Source organism: Lagenorhynchus albirostris, chromosome 18, assembly GCF_949774975.1.
Source record: "Lagenorhynchus albirostris chromosome 18, mLagAlb1.1, whole genome shotgun sequence".
Lineage (NCBI taxonomy): Eukaryota > Metazoa > Chordata > Mammalia > Artiodactyla > Delphinidae > Lagenorhynchus > Lagenorhynchus albirostris.
In genome coordinates, this window is record NC_083112.1 from 78520786 (window position 1) to 78541111 (window position 20326).

The following is a 20326-nucleotide window of genomic DNA, read 5'->3' on the forward strand; positions in this document are numbered from 1 at the left end:
AGCTACCAGCGGGAGGGGGCTCCACGCTTGACCAGAACCCCTGCCTCCACAAGGCTGGACCGTGCTCAGGAACAAGGAGGAAACCCTCTTTCCTCCACGTCTCTGGCGCCCCCTACGGTTTCTGCACTCAGATGCGAGCCCCGGGACGGGGGCGTCCTGGAGACAGAAGCCCCTTGTCCAGCAAAGGCTGGAGGTGCCCGGCCTCCACTTTCCTCACGTGACGCCAGGGCTCGAGGCTGCTGTCCGCTCGGTCCAAGGAGGGGAAACCAGACGCGGCCAGCAGGCATGAAGGGCCGACTGCACGCCCAACCCGCACCCCGGCCCACTGACCCGCCTGGGGTCCTGCAGCAAGTCCCTCTTCTGCCCAGAGTTTAAGAACCGTAGCGTCCAACCGAGCCAGGGGTCTGTGGTCCGAGACGTCGATCCCCTCGGTGGCTCCGCACCCACGAGCGCCCGGGTGGGGAGGGACCTTGGCTCCGGGCTGCAGGGAGTGAAGCCGCAGTCCCTGGTCCCAGCAGGCCCGTGGCTGCCTTTGGAGCAAGTGGCAGGGAAGCCGGTCGCGGGCCTGGATGCGGGATGACCTTCGACCTCCGAGCACAACCCAGGGTGGGGTCTGCAGGGCCTCAGGGTTTCCCCGGACCGTCCACACCCGCGTGGCCCAACCCAGACTGTCTGCCCTGCCAGGTCGTTTCATCTCGCTGAGAGCCGGGAGTTGATAAAAAATGTTAGACTCCAAGGCCAACAATTTTGCTCTTGCGCACAAAAATGTCTTTATCCCTCAGCCCAGCCACAAAGAATGTGAACGATTCAATTCCCAGACTGGTGGTGGCTTCCAGGCACCCCCATCCCCAGGACCCCCCAAGTCTGGCTGGCCTCAGTGTGCTCTGGGCGCCGTTCCCTGGGGACCCCTCTCGGTCATGCCCTCCCCACGGCAGAACCCGGCCAGGCTCCGCCTGCGTCCTGACGTGTGTGAGACCCGGCCCTGCAGCTCTGACGGGCACCACCAAGGGGTGGGGCTTGGTGGGGCCTCTCCCCTGGCCCCTCCCCCTGCTGAGCGGCCCCGCCTCTTCCTCAATCACAGACTGAGGCTGGTTGGGCGGAGGGGGTCAGGGAGGCTGCTGATGGGAACGGGGCTCCCTGCTGCCGTGGTGGAATGTTCTGGAACTGACGGTGATGTCGCACAGCCCTGTGAAGGTGCTGAAACCCGCTGAGCTGCACACTGTTAGGGGGTGAACGTTATGGTATGTTACTGGATCTCATTGGAAAAGCACTCAGGGCAGGGCCGGGCGATAGTACGCGCTTGGTTAACAAGCACGACCTTCAGCAGCAGTCTGGTCCGGTCCGCGCAGCCTGCGGCCACCCGCACTGCCCCCCCCCCCAACTCCTGGCTTCTCAGTCCTTCTGCAGCCCGATTCCGCCACCTCTGGGTGTAGGGAGAGGACACAAAGCCGGTGGGAGCACAGGCGCCCCTGGATGAAGGGGACGTGCCCAGCCGAGCGTCGTCCAGCCCAGACGACAGGAGCAGGGCAGGGCCTCGCGCTGCCAGCGGCTCGTGGGTGGCACCATTACATGCCTACTTCCGTTTCCCATTTGCTAAAACTTTTTAGTTATGAAATTTAATACACCTGCAGAAAGCCTGCTGGAGACCAAGGTGTAACGTGGTGACTATTTGCAAAGCGAGGCAGTCACCTGGCCCCGGGGCTGGCCTTCCCTCCGCCCGGGGCCCACTCTCCCACTGTTCTGTCCTCTGTAGGGACAGGTGCCCAGCCTCCGCTGAGCTTCCTGCTTGCGAGATGCACGTGTGGGGCTCTGCCGCCGAGCCCAGGACCCGTGATGCCCCTTTGGCTGTGGGCGGGCCTCGGCTGATCTCGGGGTCCCTGTGTGTATGCGGGGCCCCTGGCTTGGATTTGGGGCACATGGCAGACTTTGACTTTGGAGGATGACGCCCGGCCAGTGTCCGTGGGGTTGGCCCAGCGCAGTCTCAGCTGCGGACCTGGCGTCCTGACCCACCGAGATCTGGTCCTGCGCCATCCGGGAACCTTTCGCAGCTGTGGGTGCGGGGGACACTCCTTGTAAGTTTCTTCTCGTGGTGTCTGTGACCCCATTTCCTCCTTGTTAATGAAGCGGGGCCCTTTGGACAGACAAACCGACCGCTGCTGTTTCCTGTTCTGTGCAGCACCCGCCTGGTCTTCTGCCCGTTCTTCTGTTGGGTCGTTACTTTCTCTCACTGATTTGCAGGAAGAACTCGTTCTCCCTTCTGGGTTAGCCCACGTTAGCGGGTTCACGTGGTTCCCAGTATCTTCTGTTCTGAGCTGGTCTCGTCACCCTCTTTATGGTACTTGGTGAACAGATGTTCTTGATGTATCTACTGACGGATATGCTTGTTTATTTTTAATAGACTTTACTTTTTATAGCAGGTTTAGATTCACAGCAAAATGGAGAGGAAGGGCCACAGAGTTCCCACAGGCCCCTGCCCCACGCAGGCGCAGCCTCCCCCACCATCACCATCCCCCACCCGAGGGGCCGGCCGTTACCATCCGTCCCCGTCACCCAGAGTCCGTCGTCTCTATTCGGGGTCACTCAGTGTTGTACATTGTGTGGATCTGGACAAATGTTTAACGTCCCGTGTCCGCCATTACCGTCTCATGTGGAGCACCTTCACTGCCCTAAAAACCCCCCATGCTCCGCACTCTCACGCCTCCTCCCCTAACCCTCGTTAACCGCTGGTCTTTTTATTGTACTATCTCCATAATTTTGTCTTTGCCAGAGTGTCACATAGCTGGAATCATACACTACGTAGCCTTTTCAGATTGGCTTCTTTCACTGAGCAAATATGCATTTAAGTTTCTTCTATGTCTTTTCATGACTGGATAGCTCATTCTTTTTATCACTGACTAATGGTCCGTCGTCTGAGTGTAACACAGTTTGTTTATCCATTCACCTACTGAAGGGCATCTTAGTTGCTTCCAAGTTTTGGTAATTATGAATAAAGTTGCTATAAACATTTGTGTGTACATTTTTATGTGGACATTAGTTTTCAGTGCCTTTGGGGAAGTACCCTGGAGCACGATTGCTGGATCACGTGGCGAGAGTATGTTTAGTTTTGTAAGAAACTGTCTCCCATGGTGGCTACACCATCCTGCGTTCCCACCAGCAGTGCTGAGAGTTCCTGCCGTCCCACGTCCTCACCAGCACTTGGTGTTGTCTGTGTTCAGGATTCTGGCTGTTCTAATAGGTGTGCCGTGGCATCTTACTATTGTTTTAATTTGCGTTCGCCCTGATGACATATGACATATGAGCACGTTTTCATGTGCTTATTTGCTATCTGTGTATCTTTGGCGAGATGTCTGTTAAGGTCTTTGATCCATTTTTTAATTAAGTTGTTTATTTTCTTATAGTTGAGTTTTAAGAGTTCTTTGTATATTTGGGGTAACAGTGCTTCATCAGATATGTCTTCTGCAAATTTCTTCTTCATCTGTGGCTTGTTTTTTCATCCCCTTGATGGTGTCTTTGCAGAGCAGAAAGTTTTCATTTTAATGAAGCCCAACTTATCCATTATTTCTTTCATGGATTTTGCCTTTGGTGTTGTATCTAAAAGGTTATCCCAAATCCAAGGCCATTTAGATTTTCTCCTGTGCCGTCTTCTAGTTTTATAGTTTTGTGTTTTACTTTAGATCTGTGATCCATTTTGAGTTGACTTTGTGAAGGGTGTGAGGTCTGTGTCTAGACTCGTTTATTTGCACGTGGAGTCCAGGTGTTCCAGCCTTATTTGTGAGGAGACTGTCTTTGCTCCATTGTGTTACCTTTGATCCTTTGTTGAAGATCAGGTGACTCTATTTTTGTGGGTCTGTTTCTGGGCTCTCTGTTCTGTTCATTTATCTCTTTGTTTCTTCTTTTGGCAACACCAGGCTGTACTGACCACTGGAGCTTCATAGCAAGACTTGAAGTCGGGTAGCTTCCTCCAACTTTGTTTTCTTGAAGTTCTTAATTTTAATGCAGCCCAATTTTAAAATATTTTTCTTTATCATGAGAGCATTTTGTTTTATTTTCTATTTTAAAGCAATATTTCTTTACCCTAGTTCATGAAAATACTCTTCTATCACAGGGGTCAGCAAAGTTTCTCTGTGAAGGAACAGATAGTACATGGTTCAGGTTTTGAGGGTCCGTAGCTGTGAAGCTACCGCTCAGCCCTGCCATTGTAGCAGGAGAGAAGCTGTAGAGAATCATAAGTTAACGGGTGTGACCGTGTGTCAATAAAGCTTTATTAACAAGAACAGGGGTGCATCACCTTAGGCCCACAGCCTACAGTTTTACATTATCTTCTAAATGCTTTATAGATTACCTTTAGATTTAAATATATGCTCTACATAGAGTTAATTTTTTCTGTCATATGAGCTGGGGTCAAATTTCCTATTTCTTTAATGCAGAGATTTCAACAGGGATGATTTGCTCCAGGGGACGTGTGGCAGTGTCTGAAGATGTTTTGACTGTCTCAAGTGTGTGTGTCTATGTGTGTGTATTTGGGGGAGTACTGGCAGCAAGGACAGAGGTTGCAGGCATGCCGCCAAATACCCTAAGGGCACAGAACGGCCCTTCACACAAAAAGCCGTTATCAATCAATCGATAGTATCTGAAAAACAAACAAAAGAATGAAATACAAACAAATATTACAGCTCTTCTATTTAAAACAAAAAAAGCAAAACTCTGAGATCAATGCAGACCACAAGTGTCAGCAGCATAATCCACCTGAGTTCCTCCTTCCTGGCGCACAGTCAGACCCATCCCAGCTCCATCTCCATGGCGCACAGTCAGACCCATCCTGGCTCCATGTCCATGGCGCACAGTCAGATCCATCCCGGCTCCACGTCCATGGCGCACAGTCAGACCCATCCCGGCTCCACCTCCATGGCGCACAGTCAGACCCATCCCGGCTCCACCTCCATGGCGCACAGTCAGACCCATCCCGGCTCCACCTCCATGGCGCACAGTCAGACCCATCCCGGCTCCACGTCCATGGCGCACAGTCAGACCCATCCCGGCTCCACCTCCATGGCGCACAGTCAGACCCATCCCGGCTCCATCTCCATGGCGCACAGTCAGACCCATCCCGGCTCCATCTCCATGGCGCACAGTCAGACTCATCCCGGCTCCATCTCCATCTCCATGGCACATAGTCAGAAGACATGCAACTCTCTGTCTGCCCCAGCCTCGTGTGCAGTCTGGCCCGGACTGGGTAGCAGCAAGGACGCCAATCTGGCCAGTACAGCTGGGGAATGTCTTGCAGATTTTGGCTCTCCACTGGCCATAAACTTTTTCTTGGCAGTAGTTAGAATAACCCCTGGCGCCCAGTGGAAGTCTATGGAAACCTCAGTAGGAAACAGATGTGGCCCTCACTCTCCCCGGAGAGAAGATGAACCCAAGGTGGTCAGAAAGCCCCTGAGAGCTGGCCTCGGCTCCGTGTGTCTGTGAGGCCAGAGTTTCCAGTCCCAGAGCTCAGCATGTGTATTGTCTGCTCTCTGGCCATCCTGGCCTTTGTGAGCGGGTGGGGGCTGGCCTGGGGAGCATTCCGTAAGAATATTCCAGAGCTGCCTCCGGAGTGGACAAAAACCAGAGAGGATGGCGGGAATGCTGTGGTGACTGGGCTGAGAGCAGGCCCCAGGGTGGCTTTGGGCTCCTGAGGCCACATGGGGCCAGAGGGTGGGCAGCAGGGGGTCTCCTGGGGTCGTGGGCGGGACTGCGTGCCCCCATTTCTCAGAGTGGTGCTCGGCGGCTCTGGGAGACCACGGGCGGCAGGTGAGACCCCTGCTCCCTGAGCTGATGGCAACCGTGCCTGGTCCTCCTGGTCAACATCAGAGTCCCCAGGAACTGGGCTCTCAAGCCCCCAGCGGACAGTGTGAGGCACGTCCTACAGCTGCGGGCCACAGCCTGACCAGTTCAGCCCACCAGGCCAGCCCCCAACCCGGAGGTGGCACAGGGGCCTGGGCTGGGGTCCACTTAGGCTGTGAGCCAGACCACACGTCCACTCCGGTCACGGATGGAGGAGGGGGCTCCACGGTGCTCTGGGAAGAGGCTGGCTGGAGGCGGACTTTGCACGAGGACCAGGGCTCGCCGAGTCCCCTGACTGACCTCCCTGCCAGCCCTCTGTGCAAATCACTTGAAGAACTCTCGGGCTAGTTTCCTGAAGTCCTGAGTCAGCAGAACTCTCACCCACAGCCCAGTGAGGTTCAGGGACGCCTGAAGGAGTGCACCGTGCCCACGGCTGGCCTGGCAGAGGAGGGGCCCAGACACATACATGCACGCTCATGCACACACACACAGACACACACACACACACACACAGTCACACACACACACACAGAGACACACACACACACAGAGACACGGTTTGAGGCAGGCCGGGGAGCAGACAAGTGGGTTCAGGCTGGCAGGAGGACATGGGTGGCCCTGGGAGGGGCTGACCCCGGCTGCACGTGCCGGCCCTGCTGGGCCCTGGGGCCCGAGCGCCTCTGCCTCTGGGGTCCTGGCCGTCACCTTGTACCTTCGGGCCTCAGCCTGGTCGTCTTAGGTGAGCTTGGCCCACGGGTCCCGCCTGATGGGCATCTGTGGTTGCCAACCCCTCCCCTGTGTCATGGAGACCCCGTCCCTTCCAGGGCACGCCAGCTGCCTCTGCCCACGGTCCCCGGGGTCACTCCACTTGCCAGTCCCGCCAGCCAGGATCGAGAGGGAGCTTCTCCTCCTGAGGTGCCGCGGCCACTCTGCGTCCCACGGGCTCCGCACGCGGCTGGGCTGGGGTCTTCGGCCCCCGCCCCTCCTTCCGCCCCTGCTTGTCTCTGGGTCAGGTTGTGACTGTAAACTCACGTTCAGCAGCGGGGTGGGGGGGAGGCGGGCGGGTGCAGAGACCCCGAAGCCGCTTTGAGGGATTAAAGCCATGAAGCTGAAATGGGGCCGTGGGACCCTGGGCTGCCTGCCTGAGAACACACTTCGGGGTTTAGTATTTAAAAAAATAGAATCTCAGTCTTGGGGTGGAGGGAAGCCCCACCGGATGCCGGAAACTCCCCTGGGACCCTCTGCTGCGACAGCGCCCACAGCCCCGGACGTGTCCGCAGCAGCTGCAAATGCCGGGCTTGCTCTCCCCCGTGACCTGGGCTGGCGTCGTGGTGTCGTTACTGCCCCCCATGCTCCTGGAGCCAGAGCGAAAGGCCCGTGTGCTCGACCCCCGGCAGACCCGGCTCGCTCTACAACGAGCAGGTGCCTTCCGGCACCGCGCACGGCCTCCCGAAATGAGAAGGTGGGAGAACCGAGGCTGCGGGTTTGCACGGGGAGCCGGCGGCGCTGACCTGTGGCGCCTGCTCGTGGCCGCGCAGGCAGGCGACCGGCACTGCCGCCTCCCGGAAAGCGGCTCATCCCTGTCTCGGGGACGCCGGCGGCAGGCGGACGGGATGCCGCCTGGAGTTAAAGCCGATGGGCCTGGCGGACCGCTCTCGGCCTCGGACCCCACGACGGCTGCGCCGCTGAGTGCCAAGGGGCAGAAAGCGCTGACTCAGAGCTCGGGAGGTTCCGTAAACGTTTTATTTTTCCATAGTTTTAGGTCAGAGAGAAGCATCTGGTAATAAAAATAACAGAATTCTCTTCCCGGGTCCGCTCGGGTGGTGCTGAGGTGAGTCCGCTATTTACACATATGTTACACACGGGCAGGGAGGCCGTGAGGGGAGCTGGCGGGCGAGGGATCAGTGTCTCGGGCAGGGGTGCGGGGGCCTCCCGCCGTCCTTCCTGGTCTGGGAAGAAAGCTAAGGCGCACGTGGCTGTGCGGGTGTCCGGCGGCAGCAGAAGCCTAGGCGGCCGGCTCAGCTGGGGGGCAGGAGTGGGCCGTGATGTCGCTGTGCTTGTAGGTGGCCTCGTCCAGGTCCAGAACCTTCCGGTTGACCTCCAGCGTCATGCAGCCGCGGTAGAAGGCTGTGACCGGGGCCGAGGTCACTGGCACATCTGGGCCGCGGGGGAAGAACAAACACGTCTCAGGGGGCGAGATGCCCGGCGTCTGGGGCCCGGGCTCCCCGCGCTGCGTCTCCGGCCGCCTCGAGGGCACGGTTTCCCATCCCTGCGGAACCCCTCCGTCTGGCTCGGGCACACGCCCTAGGCAGGTGGTGAACCGCTGCCGCCAGGCTTGACGCCGCACCCCGGCCCCCAGGAGCGCACACAGATAGCAGATCAATTAAATATTATCTTCTCGGCCCGAATGAGTCATGCCCAGGGCTTCCAGGCTTTCTCTCGTCCTCTTCAAAGCTCTGCTTATTAAAACCAAATGCACTCTGAGTCTGCCAGCCAAGACAGAGATGCTGCCGTCTGTGGCAAGTGGACACCCACCCTGAGGGGTGGGAGCGGACAGGGGCTTACGTGAGGCCCTGGCCTCGTCCTCCTGCCACCACTTCGCCCCGATTCCTGGCTCCACCTGACCAGACCTGAGCCCCGGACGCAGGAGGGGCCGGGGTCACTCTGCCTGCTGCCATGGCAACTGGACACCAGGCCTCAGGGGCGAGGCTGGCTGGGGCACTGGGGCACCCAGCCCCCAGCGTGGCCCAGTGGGCTGAGCCCTCCTCACTAGCCTTGGCCGGAGCCACCGTCTGATGCCCACGGTTGGGGGAGGGGCTCCTGGAGGGTGCGGGAGCCGGGCGGGGGGGAAGCTTCAGGCTGCCGCTTGGCCCTGCAAGCGTGTTCTCAGCCGGAACGCCACACACAATGGCAGGCCGGGGCCGACACCCAGCGAGCACCCGATGCAGCCACGGGCCGGCTGCTTCCCTCCTCCTTTTAGTACAGAGCAGCCCAGTTCTGCTTGGGGCGAGCAAGTTGGGGCACCCTACCTGGCAGCCCCCCGACGAAGGTGAGCACGGAGCCCTGCAGGTGCCTCCCGAGGACGGCCAGCCTCTCCTGCAGCCCTGCTGGGCTCACTTCACTCTGGCCCTTCGTGCCGTCCACCTCCAGGGTGGCCTCGTCCTTGTTCACAGAAACGGTCACAACGTGCTCCTGGCCGTCACAGACCTTGATCTCCATCAGGACCAGGGTGACGCTCTCCACGGCCAGGACGACCAGCTGTGGGGAGAAGCATGCCTGAGCAGGGGCAGGGCAGGTGGGGTGGCGGCCAAGTGCCCGCGGGCCCTGTTGTCCTGCCCTGTCCTGCGGGCCTCCTGCGGGCAGGGTCGCCTGCGGCCGGGGTGTGACAGGGACTCAGTCTCTATTCGGGTGAAGGAGGGGGCCACCTGGACCCTGTCCAACGTGATGGAGGACGAACAAATAAAGCCACACACCCTCGGGCGGGAGCTGGGGGGAAACACGCTCCAGAAACGGGAATGCACATGCATTGGCCTGGGCAGAGGTGACCCCAGTCACCAGCGTGTCCACAGCCGGGACACAGGATAGGGCTGCCCCTCCACGTGGAGCTGCCACGAAGCAGCACAGAGGGGCCCGGGCAGCAAATGCACACGCCAGGCAGAACACGCCTCTGACAACACAGGGCAGAGGCGCGTGATGACCGATGGCCCTCCCCTCCCTCCCTCTCCCCGCCCGGGGAGGTGGTCTCAGCTGGGTGGGCCTCGGGGCCGTTTGTCCCAAGTACCGGGACGGGGGAAAGCCGGCCTGGGCAGGGCGCGAATCTGCGCCCATCAGCTTGCAGACCCGCTAAGAGGGGAGCTGGGTGGCCCCCACGGGCAGGCTGACTTGGTGAACACACCCCTCTTAGGACAGAGGTGAGAAAATAAACCTATTTCCGCCACCTCTTAGCTGTTCTCTGAGAAAACAGTAAGTCCAGTCAGCACGGTGTTGGCATGGTGTCGGGAGAGTCGGGAGAGGGGGGCTGCGTGGAGGTGACGGGCAGCGTGTCCAGTGGCGTGTGCCCAGAGCTCCGCCTGCGTCCCCAGGGGGCCGCGTGACAAGGGTCTGGGGCACGTTTGCGCATCTTTTTCAAAAGGAAGATCTGATCTGTGAGCAAAGTCCTTTGGCTTGCATACGAGCAATTAATTCAAACTGCTACACCACTGAGCGGGTGGGAAAGTCTCCCCACCGCACAACTGGCTTCGGGAACGCAACACTGTCCCCGAGCCACGCGCGGCTGCTCTGACCCTGGAGAGAGACGGGGAGGGTGGGCTGGAACCTCGAGGGGCACGGTGCGGGCCGCAGCCTGGCTGGGCACTGGGCGCTGGGGCAGCAGTGCGTCCTCAGGGGTCGGGGGTGGGGTGGGGCAGTGAGTGGTACCTGCTTTTTGAGCTTCTTGGTGGAGTGGTAGTCGACCAGGGCCACGGAGAGGGCCACGGCCTGGTCATCGCCCACCAGCGCAAGCAGCATCCCCGTGTCGGCGGCGGGGCGGATCCGAGCCACGGCCTCTACTTCCCAGGTGGTCTCGGTCCCGACGTCCGGCGATGTCCGAGCTGCAATGAAGGCGGCACATCACAGGGCGATCCAGACCCGAGAGGCGGGGAGCGAGACGCGGCGAGCTCAGCTCCCCCGCGGCCCCGGGCAGCAGAGGACGCCGGGCGGCGGAGGAGGTGGGAAGCCGGTAACAGCCTCCCAGAACCCGCGGTTCGCGCCAACAGCTGGGAAGTGACGGGGGCCGGGCCCTGGACTCAGGTCTGGGCCGCAGTCCAGAGGCCCCAGGCCGCCTGAGGATGGCCATGCCGCCCGCTCCCCCGAGGGCCCCTTCGCGTGACCACCGGGCCACCTAGTCCCGCCGGGACCTCAGACGCGCCACTCGGGCCGTGCTCAGCCCCCGGGCGCCCCCGACTCCCTCCCCGCGGGTCAGTTGAATGGGGCGGGCGTCTCAGCCTTCGACCCTCTGCACCTCAGCTGCGGCCTTGTGCAGCCCCGCAAGCTGAAGGACTTTGAAAAGTTAAAGACGCGAAGAAAATGGACGCTTCCACGAGCCCCTCTCAACAGCACATACGATCTTACGTCCTGAGCCGCGCTTTTCTACCGTCACAGTCGACGCGTCCGCGGGTGAGGTTTTGTTCGGGTGTGTTAGACGGGCCGCAGCAGGTACCGCGTGTGGATTATAAACCATACGGTGCGTGTCACGCACACGACGCATCGGAACGCGTACACATGGTGCACGCCTCTTGCACAAACTGCTCCAAAGCACTTGTGGTAGCAGGGCTGCATTCCGGTTCTCGGAGGGCGAACGCCACCTCACGTTTCTTCCCCACGTGTGATCACCTGCTGCTGAAGAGGCCAGACAACCTCCGCCCTCTTGGGTTTTAAGTGTTTCTACCTCGTGAGGATGTCAGGCAGGGGCTGCTTCGGCAGAGAATGCTGAGGCCACGTCTGCGAACATCTGGGCTCGGACCTCGCCGCGGGCCGCTCTCTCCCCCCAGTGGACTGTGTGCCCCTCAAGTCGTGTGTGCGCCCGCATCCCAGAGGGGCCTGTTACGGCCGGTTCCCATAATTGTTCATCGAATCGAACGCACACAGAATTGGAAAAAGGAACCGACCCAGCCTTCTCCTCTGCTGCCGAGCTCCCCCTGCACCCCTGCGGCAGGGGGAGTGTGTTCCCTGCTGAGTCCCGGACAGAGGAGGCCCGCGGCCTGGTTGCTAGCAGTGTGCTTAAGGTACCGACGCCTCGGCTCCCCTGGGGAGTTTTCTCGGGTGCACAGTGGGGTCAGCCACACGCCCCTCACCGAGGGCTTCTCAGGCTTTGAGACCCAGTGAGTCCAGATCCACTGGGACCTGCTGCTGAGGACAGTATCTGTCATTTCCTAATGTGTCCTTTCTGTGTTGTAACGTGAGAACGTTGACGGTATAGTTCAAGACACATTAAAAATGCATAGAGTTCTAACTACCATTTGGCCTTTGTTGTCACAGAACTTGAAGATCAAAACCATGCAGCAAAGCGGCGAGCAGACCACAGCAGGCATGGTGACGGGCACAGGGACAGCACTGCAGCCAGTGGAGACCGTGCCTGTGGTGTCTGCGTTACCACAGTGTTAGTGAAAAAGGAATGAAACATGTATGCTCCATGATGTGATATTAAACATCATAGGATGCTCTAGGGTTGCACGTACAAAAACAAAGACTGAAAGAGTGACGTGTTTTGTATGAGGTGGTGCGATTAGGGGTCAATGGTTCTTTTCTAAAAACCCTTCAGTGACGTGGTGATGCTTTTGACAATTAAAGACAGAAAGGGGACAGTGACACAAGGTCTTGAGAGGATGGCCCGACTTGCTAAGGAGGAGGGAGCAGGCCCCACGTCCTCTGAGCTGGACGGGCCCTCCTTGAACTTGCAGGCCACCGGGGCAGTGAGGTCTGAAGGAGGCAGCAGGCCACCTGCCCTCCTGGGCTGACAAGCAGGGCCGGGGTGGGGTGGGGGGTCACGTGTGCGCCTTCAACCACGAAAGGCTCAGAGTCTAGGAACAGAGAGGGGTGGGGGTACCCCGGGGACTCTCTCAGGGTGAGAGTGTGGAGGGGGGAGCAGAGCCGGGAGCGGGGGCCTTCGCAGCAACGCCAGGAGCCTGGCAGGAGGAGTGGACTGCGGAGAAGGGGAGGGGGGCGACCCTGGAGCCTCCCTGGACCAGGTGTCCACCTGGGACTGCCGGGCAGCCCGGGCTCTGGATGCCTTCCCGACCCTCGGAAAGAGGCGCACGGTTCTGTGCGAGCTGTCCCTGGGCCGGGACCCAGGGCTCTCCCGACATCCTCAACTTGGAAGTCACTAAGGCCCGTGAGCCCAGGCACGGTGACACCTCGGGGCTGCAGCTGGTGCCCCCTGGGAAACAGAGGCTAACTTCAACCCTGTCAGAGGGGAAGTCGGGGAAATCCTGGGTCCAGAGTCAAGTGGAACCGCCACCGTCCCCGCCCCCCGCCCCCGACGTCCGCACCGTCCGGGTTGACGTCCCCAGAGCAGAGGGGGCAACGGTACCGCCGGGATTTGGAACATTCACTCATTTCACATAAAGCTGACATCTAAGTGCTCACTTATCAGCACGGGAGGATTATTTGTCTTTACTGTAAAAGTTGTCACTGATGGATAATAAAAGGGAAGAGATAGTTGTGGTTTGTTCCAGGAATGAAGGGCCCTGCTTCACAGAAGCCGGAGGGACTCCGGGCCGACCCTGTGTCCCCTGCGGCAGCACGCTGGCCCCCAGCTGCCCACCCCGCCCGCTACGAGGCCTGCTCCTGTCTCCCCGGGCGTGAAGGAGAAGCTCCTTTGCTGCCTCCGTAGCGGCTGGAAAAGCCCGGCTCCTTGGGGCCTCTCTCCTCCTCGTCCTTCTGAAGCTCGGGCTCAGGGACTCCTTGAGCCGTTGCCCCCTCCCCACGGCCCACGGCGCTGTGACTGCAGTGCTGGGCGTTCCCGAGGGGCTCCGTCTACAGCTACCTGGATGAGCCTGCGCCTGTCTTGTCTCGGAACCTTCTGGGAAGCTCCCCTTAGAGCCCTGCATCCGCCTGCCCGTCTCGGCCACCAAGCACCGGCACCCTCCTCCGTCCCTTTTTTCCCAGCCCTGCGCCCTGGGAGTGGGCCTGTGCCCCGCCTGTAGCCCGGGGGCCGTGAGGCCGTCCCTTCTGCCGTCTTCCCCGGTAGGAAACTGCTTCCTGCTTCTCTGGTTTTTAGTGTATTTCGGCGTATTTTGGCTGCAAGGACAAGCACAGCCATCCCGATGCAGGAGCCAGGACTCACCGTAATCCAGGCTGTAGGAGGCAAACCCTCTCCCAGGGAAGAAGGAGCCTCTCTCGGTCAAGGAGAAGCACTGCATGTTCACGTTCGCCTTGACCGTCTCCTGGACGGTGGTGTCCTCACCGTCCAGCCAGTGCCAACTCCTCAGGCAGCCGTCCAGACGGGGGTTCATCTGGAAAGACAGAGACCCCCGGTGGCTTCCTGGTGCCGCCGCTCCCACAGTGCCCTCCCGGCGCAGGCACGTGGAAATCCACCACTAACGTGGATGAATCCTGCGGGGGGAGCTGTTTCCACTACAGGTTCCGCGCTCACGGAGGGATTCGCTGCCCGACTGCAGGTACACGGCACACGCAGCAGCACACGTGGCACATCCGTGCCCCACCCGTCCTCCTCTGCCTGCACCTGGTCCCCACTCATCTAACAGACACAGGGCGCTGACCACCACCTGGAAGGACGAGGGCGAGGGGCCCCTTCCACAGCAGCTGTGCCTGTGCTCCTGCCAGGCGCCCGAAGCACCTGGGGTGCGTAGGGCGGGGGCTGGGGACCCGCAGCTGTGCACACGCCGCGTGGCTCTGCACACGCCGCGTGGCTCTGCACACATCAGGTCGCCCCAGCCTTTGTCTGTAAAACGAGGAGGCATGAGGCACACGGATGGGACTCTGGGGTGTGGGCCAGCCCTCTGGAGGGAAGGTGCTGCCGCCACCACCCTACTCAGAACCTCAGCGTGCTGGACTCACGTCTCGTGTTCAGTGTGGAAATCAGACCCGAACACCAGGGATTCTGGCCGTGGACATCGGCACACCGGGGGAGTGGGGTGATGAGATGGGACAGGACTTTGGGAAATGACCAACGCCAACCTCCCGTTAGGTCTTGTTTCCCCTGTGGGAATCCCGGCAGGGTTTACAACCCAAATGTACTTGGGAACTGCCCAAAAAAGTGAGTGTTCTTTTTGTTAAAGGATAGTTTCTTTGTGATTTATCTCCTCTGCAAAATAGATATTTTTATCATGAATTTAGACGAGAACGCGAATGAGTTTCGTAGAGAGATGGTGCGGTGCGTGACGCAGCCGCACTGCGGCTTGTTAGGGTCTAGAGATGCTTGCCTCCCTCCGGTCCTCTCCCAGGGCCCTCAGGGTTAAACCCTGCGCTCAGCCACCTGGGCTCCGACCTCAGGGGCTAAGGACAGTACTTACAGGCTGGACGAGGTCTTTCTCCTTGAAGGGAACGCCTCCCACGGTCAGGTTCAGATGGTATAGTCCTCTGTCCAGCTGGAACAGGTCACCGGCCACGGCGATCTTCATGACAGCATCCTTGTTCACCTTGATCACCAGGTTCCGTTCGAGCTCCTCAACAGAGATCTGAAGAGCACAAGTGCTGTGAGGGTGGATGTGCACCTTCTGAAGGGGCGCCGAGCCTTGGGTACCAATTCCCATCACCACCCAGGGCCAAGAGACCCCCAGCCTTGGGGGGGCCACGTTCCCATCACCACCCAGGGCCAAGAGACCCCCAGCCTCGGGGGGTCCATGCTCATCACCTGTACTGCTTCCCTGGCATCTATGGTGTGGCTCCGACCCTGCCGGTTTTGGTTTCCCTCCCAATGCTACTCCCTCCCCCTGGCCCCCCCTCCTCCTGCAGGTGAGCCCACCTGGAGCCCCTTCCCCATCTCTGGACCCTAAATTAAGCCTCAGTCAGGGAGCTGCCTTCCGGGGGCCTGAGGTCACTGCCCCCTTGGGTCAGCCCTGACACCTCTGGCCCTTAGCTTCTCCCACCCCTCACTGGGCACTTTGAATACAAGAGGACATATGTTACCTTGGGATCTCCAGCAATAGTGCCTGGCACGGACTGAATGCTGACTGAACGTATGAATTCTTTCTAAAACTTGGCACTCTTTCCTGCTTTCCTTGTAGGAAAATTAAAAAATCTGTCACTCTATACACAATGCATCTTCCTAATGACCCAGAAGCCCCTCAATTTCCTTTCTGGCTCAGGTGGAGAAACATTTAGGTACTGGGTCTGAATTTGGTCAGGAGACAGCAGTGTGCACATGTGGGGAGCCTCAGGGGCAGGGAGAGCGGGCAGAGGTCGTTGTGGAACTGGCCCTGCACCTCAAGGACCAGTTTGTGCCTTGGGTGGGCTGGCAGCCACGTGCATCCACTGGTCATGCCTCCTCTAGCCCCTTCCCCTCGGGCAGTGTCCCAGCCCCGCTCGGGACCCTCCTGCCCTCAACCGCGGGGCAGCGGGTTCCCACGTGTGGAGCTCCCTCAACCCCGAGACGGCTTCCCTCTAGATCGACTGTTTTATCTGTAACTTTGCGGAAGGCATCCCTCCTTCTGCTTTGGAGATGCTCGTGCTTTAAGAGTCCAGGAAAGGAGGAGCTAGACGCCACCGACAGGATGGAAATATTAGCAAACGTCTACACTGTTTTTATTCGCAGAGACCAGGGCAAATTTTTCCATTTAATCTTCACTTCTAGAGGAAAAAAGAATGCTTTTCCCATTTCTCTTTCAAGCACTTACTTCTAAAAGCCCAGTTCCAACTAAGGTTGCCTCCAAGTTTGGGGAGGGAGCCTGCGTGTCACAGGCTGCTTTGCGCCAGGCATCATGATGGAGGACACAGCGGCAGCTCCAAAGCCACCGGCTGCAGTTCAGGCTCTGGGCGGTCAGGGCACCTCCGTCAAGAGGCTGGAGGTCAGCGTGAACGGAGCCGGCCAGGGGGCCAGAGCCTGCGACGGCGTCACGAGTCACGTCTGACCCTGCCCCACACCGAGAGCCGGGCCCCGGGACCTTGGCCGGTTCTCAGCCTCGACGCGACTGGCAGTCTGAACCGGCGGGTCCTCGAGGTGGGGAGTCCCGAGCCCCCCTGGCCTCAATCCAGCTGCCAGGGGACCCCCATACCCCCCCAGAGCTGTGATAAGCAGAAGTGTCTCCAGACACAGCCAGGTGTCCTCAGAGGAGTCACCCCACTGAGAATCACGGCCGCTGCGGTGGAAGCCCTGCTCTGCTTCTGTGAGGACATAATGCCCATCTGAGCGCAGGCTTTCTGGCGCGGGCCGTCCTGCCACGGCTGCACCCACTAACTGCTGAGTGGGCGAGTGCAAGTAGATGCTGGGTCCTCGGCCCAGGAGCCCCGGGCAGGCCCAGGCAGCACGGAGGGGGCCACGCTCACCGTCTGCCACGAGCCGTGGTTGATGATGGGTCCGCTGCTGGTGACGCGGCCCACGCCCTGGTAGCGGAGCTGCAGCTCCAGTCGGCCGGCCCGCAGGCCCAGGACGATCCAGGTGCTGTCCCGGTGGCCTCCGGCGAAAAACAGGACGCCCTCAGGATCGAAGGTCCTGAAGTCGAACTCAGCCACCAGTCTGAGCGCCGGCAGAAACGAGTGGGTTACACGCGGGTCGTGGTGCGCGACCCCTCCCGGCGGGGCTCGCCTGGCCTCGGGAAGAGCCCAGGCGAGCGGGCCGAATGCCGCCCGCACCCCAACGCCAGCAGCGAGTCCCCGGGGAGGCGCACAGCTGGCGCCAGCCCTGAGGCCCACGCGGCCGTGCTGGACTGCGGGCTCCCGGCCGGGACGCGAGCACGGGGCTGACTTTGCCGCCCGCCGCCGGGCCCAGACGCTCGGGCCGTCCTCTCACCTCGTGGGCTGCAGCCGTTTGAAGCGCAGCCTGATCACGGGCGTCCCGCTGAACATGCGGCCCAGGTACAGCGACTTCACACTCTTGGCCACGTTGAAGGGCACGCAGGGCAGGATGTCCTGTCAGGAGCGGGGAGCTGGCCTCAGGTGGGGGCCCTCGGCCGGGCTCCCACTGGAACCCCCAGGGACCCTGCTGCCCCCAGCCCAGCCCACCATGGGGGCTCCCAGGGGAGGCTGGTCTCCGATGTTTTCAGAGGCCCCGCTCCCTGCTGGCAGCTTCTCCAGCACCCTCCTTCCCTGTGCATTTCCCTTCTGCTTTCATATTTTAATTATGGAATATTTCCAACGTACGGAGAATAATAAAAACAACTATAAAATGTTGTAAAACAAGCAAAAAATGGAGACCTTGAAGTCGTTTCTAGAATGTTCCCTGCTCTGCGATGCGGCTTCTCCACTACCTGGAGGGCCACACGGTGGGAGCCCCGGGGGGGTCACAGGGCAGCGAGGGCGGGCCTGCCCTCACGGTCAGGGGGCACCTTGCTGCCCACGCATCGCAGAGCCTGGGCGGGGGCTGCGGTCACGCGTGTGTGAGTGAGTCACACTGGGGAGGAGCTGAGGTGGCCACAACCACACATCGGGTGGCACGGCCACGCCTCCCACCCCGCCTCTCCCCACGGGCCCGAGGACGCGCTCCCAGCCAGCCCCACGCGGGGCCACAGCGCAGCCGGGAGGCCGGGCCAGGCGCTACCTCGCAGGTGTTCATGTCCTGGGACAGCTTGAGGCCCCCGCGCCCGTCACAGTGGCAGGTGTAGCTCCCAGGGGAGTTGACGCAGGCCTGCTCGCAGCGCCCCTCCGCACACTCGTCCACATCTGCCAGCCACAAGGAAGTGCCTGAGTCCACTGACGCCACCACGCACCCTGCTGCCCCATCACACCGCCACGGACGTGAGTCCCCAGCCCGAGACCCGGGAGCTCCAGGCCCGTGGCTCCCGCCCAGCTGGCCGGCTCCTTCCTGGGGACGCGGGACGGAGGCCGTCAGCATGGCCAGGTCAGCATGGGGCACAGGGACAGCCTGGTGGGCGGGCAGGGCCAGGACTACCCCATCCCCTCCCTGGTGGAGGGGGCAGCCACGGGCCCCAGGCAGGAAGGTGGTGGGAGGGAGCAGGGCTCTCGGCGCCCCCGGACTCGGCTGGGCTAGGCCGCACCGAGGGCAGGAGAGAAGCCCGTTGCCCAGAAGCACAGGGGCTCCGCCTGGTCGGTCTCCCTGTGTCTCTGGGGAAGAGGCCCAGGTGCACAAGGGGCGCGCGCCATGTCGCAGGTGTGCAGGACCCACACGAGCGCCCAAGCACGCTGTGCTCCTGGGAGAGCAGTGCCCTGCGCGCGCGCGTGCGTGTCCCGCGTGGTGTCGGGCGGGTACCTCGGCAGGACTTCTGCTGGGGGCTGAACGCGTAGCCCTCGTCGCAGAGGCAGGAGTAGGAGCCCGGCAGGTTCTGGCACTGAGCCTCGCCGCAGGCGCCTGCGTCCGCACATTCATCCAAGTCTGCAGGAAAAGCCAGCTGTGCTTCAGGTCCACCAGGCCTGCTGGCAGCCGGCCCGAAATGAGGCGCCGCCAGCCAGGCTGGGAACCGCCGCTGAGAGGCATCCAGGTCTGCAGAGTGAGCACAGCCTGGCCGGGCGGTGTCATCACTGCACCCTGGGCAACGCAGCCCTCCTCCCCTCCCCTCCCCGTTCCCTCTCCCCTCCCTCCCCTGCCCTCCCCTCCCCCTCCCTTCTCTCCCCCGCCCCTCCCCGCTCCTCTCCAGCCTCCTCCCTTCCTTCCATCCACTGGGCTTTCCAGCCCCAACCCAGGAGCAGGGGTTGGGGGGGGCACTGCTGATCAGGGGCCTGGTTGAGAAGGCTGATTCCAGACGGTGTACAGGGCACCACCTGGCCGGGCTGCACACAATTGGTGCTTAATCCCAATGACTGCAGTCCAGGAAGGTAAAAAAGTAACTCCTGGGGCCCTCTGACTAGAAGTCCCAGCCTGCGCCCTGGAGCCCTGAGCTGACCACGGAGCTGACCACTGCCTGCCAGGCCTCACTCAGGCTCCCTGGTTCCAACCCCCTCCCCTCGCACCGGGGGCTGCCCGTGGGAAGCCAACGCCACAGTCGGTGTAACTGACAATCAAGGGTCAGTCCTGAGGTTCCGTCCCCTCCGCCCCTCTGGCAAACAAGTACAGAAAGCCTGCAGTTAAGAACTGGTTCCTAAAGTGACAGAGGGACTTTCTAGAAAGCGCAACCGTTACTTCAAATAACATCAATTCCTCAGAAGGCACACAGGACCGCATGCCGCAAAGACTCACGACCTCATTACAAGGGCAGTGGAGCGAACACAGGCTTTCAGATGTGGAAACTAAGATTTCTCCCCGCGATCAATCGTGGGAAGGAGACAACACAAAGGGCACCTGCTCCCCCCAGGGAGCCTGTAAACCTACACGGTTCCACATCGTCAGGACCCACCTGCACAAGGACCAGACTGCAGCCGTGACGCGGGCTGCTCCGTCCTGAGCAGAACTGAATCTCTAACGTCACAATTCCAAGAACTGGCCTCACGAGAATGGGATTAACACTATTGCTCATAATAATCTATACGTTTGTGGGCATCAAAATAATTGTAGCTGGCTCTGCCCCTATATGTAAGCGGACAACTAAAACCGTCAGCAGAGAGGCGCTACAGACCCACGTCAACGTCGTCCACCCTGAGCATAAGGCGCCTATGTCAGCACGAAGAAGTTACAGAACACGGACCTTCACCCCTAACCCCACAGAAATGGAACGATGTCTGACGGGGGATTCGTAAGCAGCTCTCTACAGGGAACTGCCCTCAGGAAGCCCCCTTCCTTGTCACTTTAGCAGAGCTTACATTGCAGCTGGCTTTCGACCAGGCACCCCCGTGCTCTACTCATCTCAGCCCAGGCACACCTCTCAGATCTCTTGATCACACAATACCTCGCCTAACCTGTCTCTTCTTTCTGTAGATCAAAGGAGTAGAAATGAACAGATGACCAGACCTCCCG

General features: G+C 60.4%; 1 protein-coding gene across 2 annotated transcripts in view; it reads right to left on the reverse strand.

Moving 5' to 3' along the window:
* Positions 1–7552: 7552 nt before the first annotated feature.
* Positions 7553–20326, reverse strand: part of GAS6 (growth arrest specific 6) — a 32727-nt gene continuing 19953 nt past the window's right edge. The window contains exons 7-15 of one of the 2 annotated variants that reach the window (XM_060129306.1): positions 18689–18811; positions 18020–18141; positions 17273–17391; positions 16810–16999; positions 14838–15002; positions 13649–13817; positions 10243–10415; positions 8856–9084; positions 7553–7983 (exon numbers count right to left, since the gene is read on the reverse strand). In XM_060129306.1, the coding sequence (XP_059985289.1) occupies positions 7832–7983; positions 8856–9084; positions 10243–10415; positions 13649–13817; positions 14838–15002; positions 16810–16999; positions 17273–17391; positions 18020–18141; positions 18689–18811 (1442 nt within the window). In that variant the 3' untranslated portion in view covers positions 7553–7831. The other variant, XM_060129307.1, reaches the window with a different exon arrangement.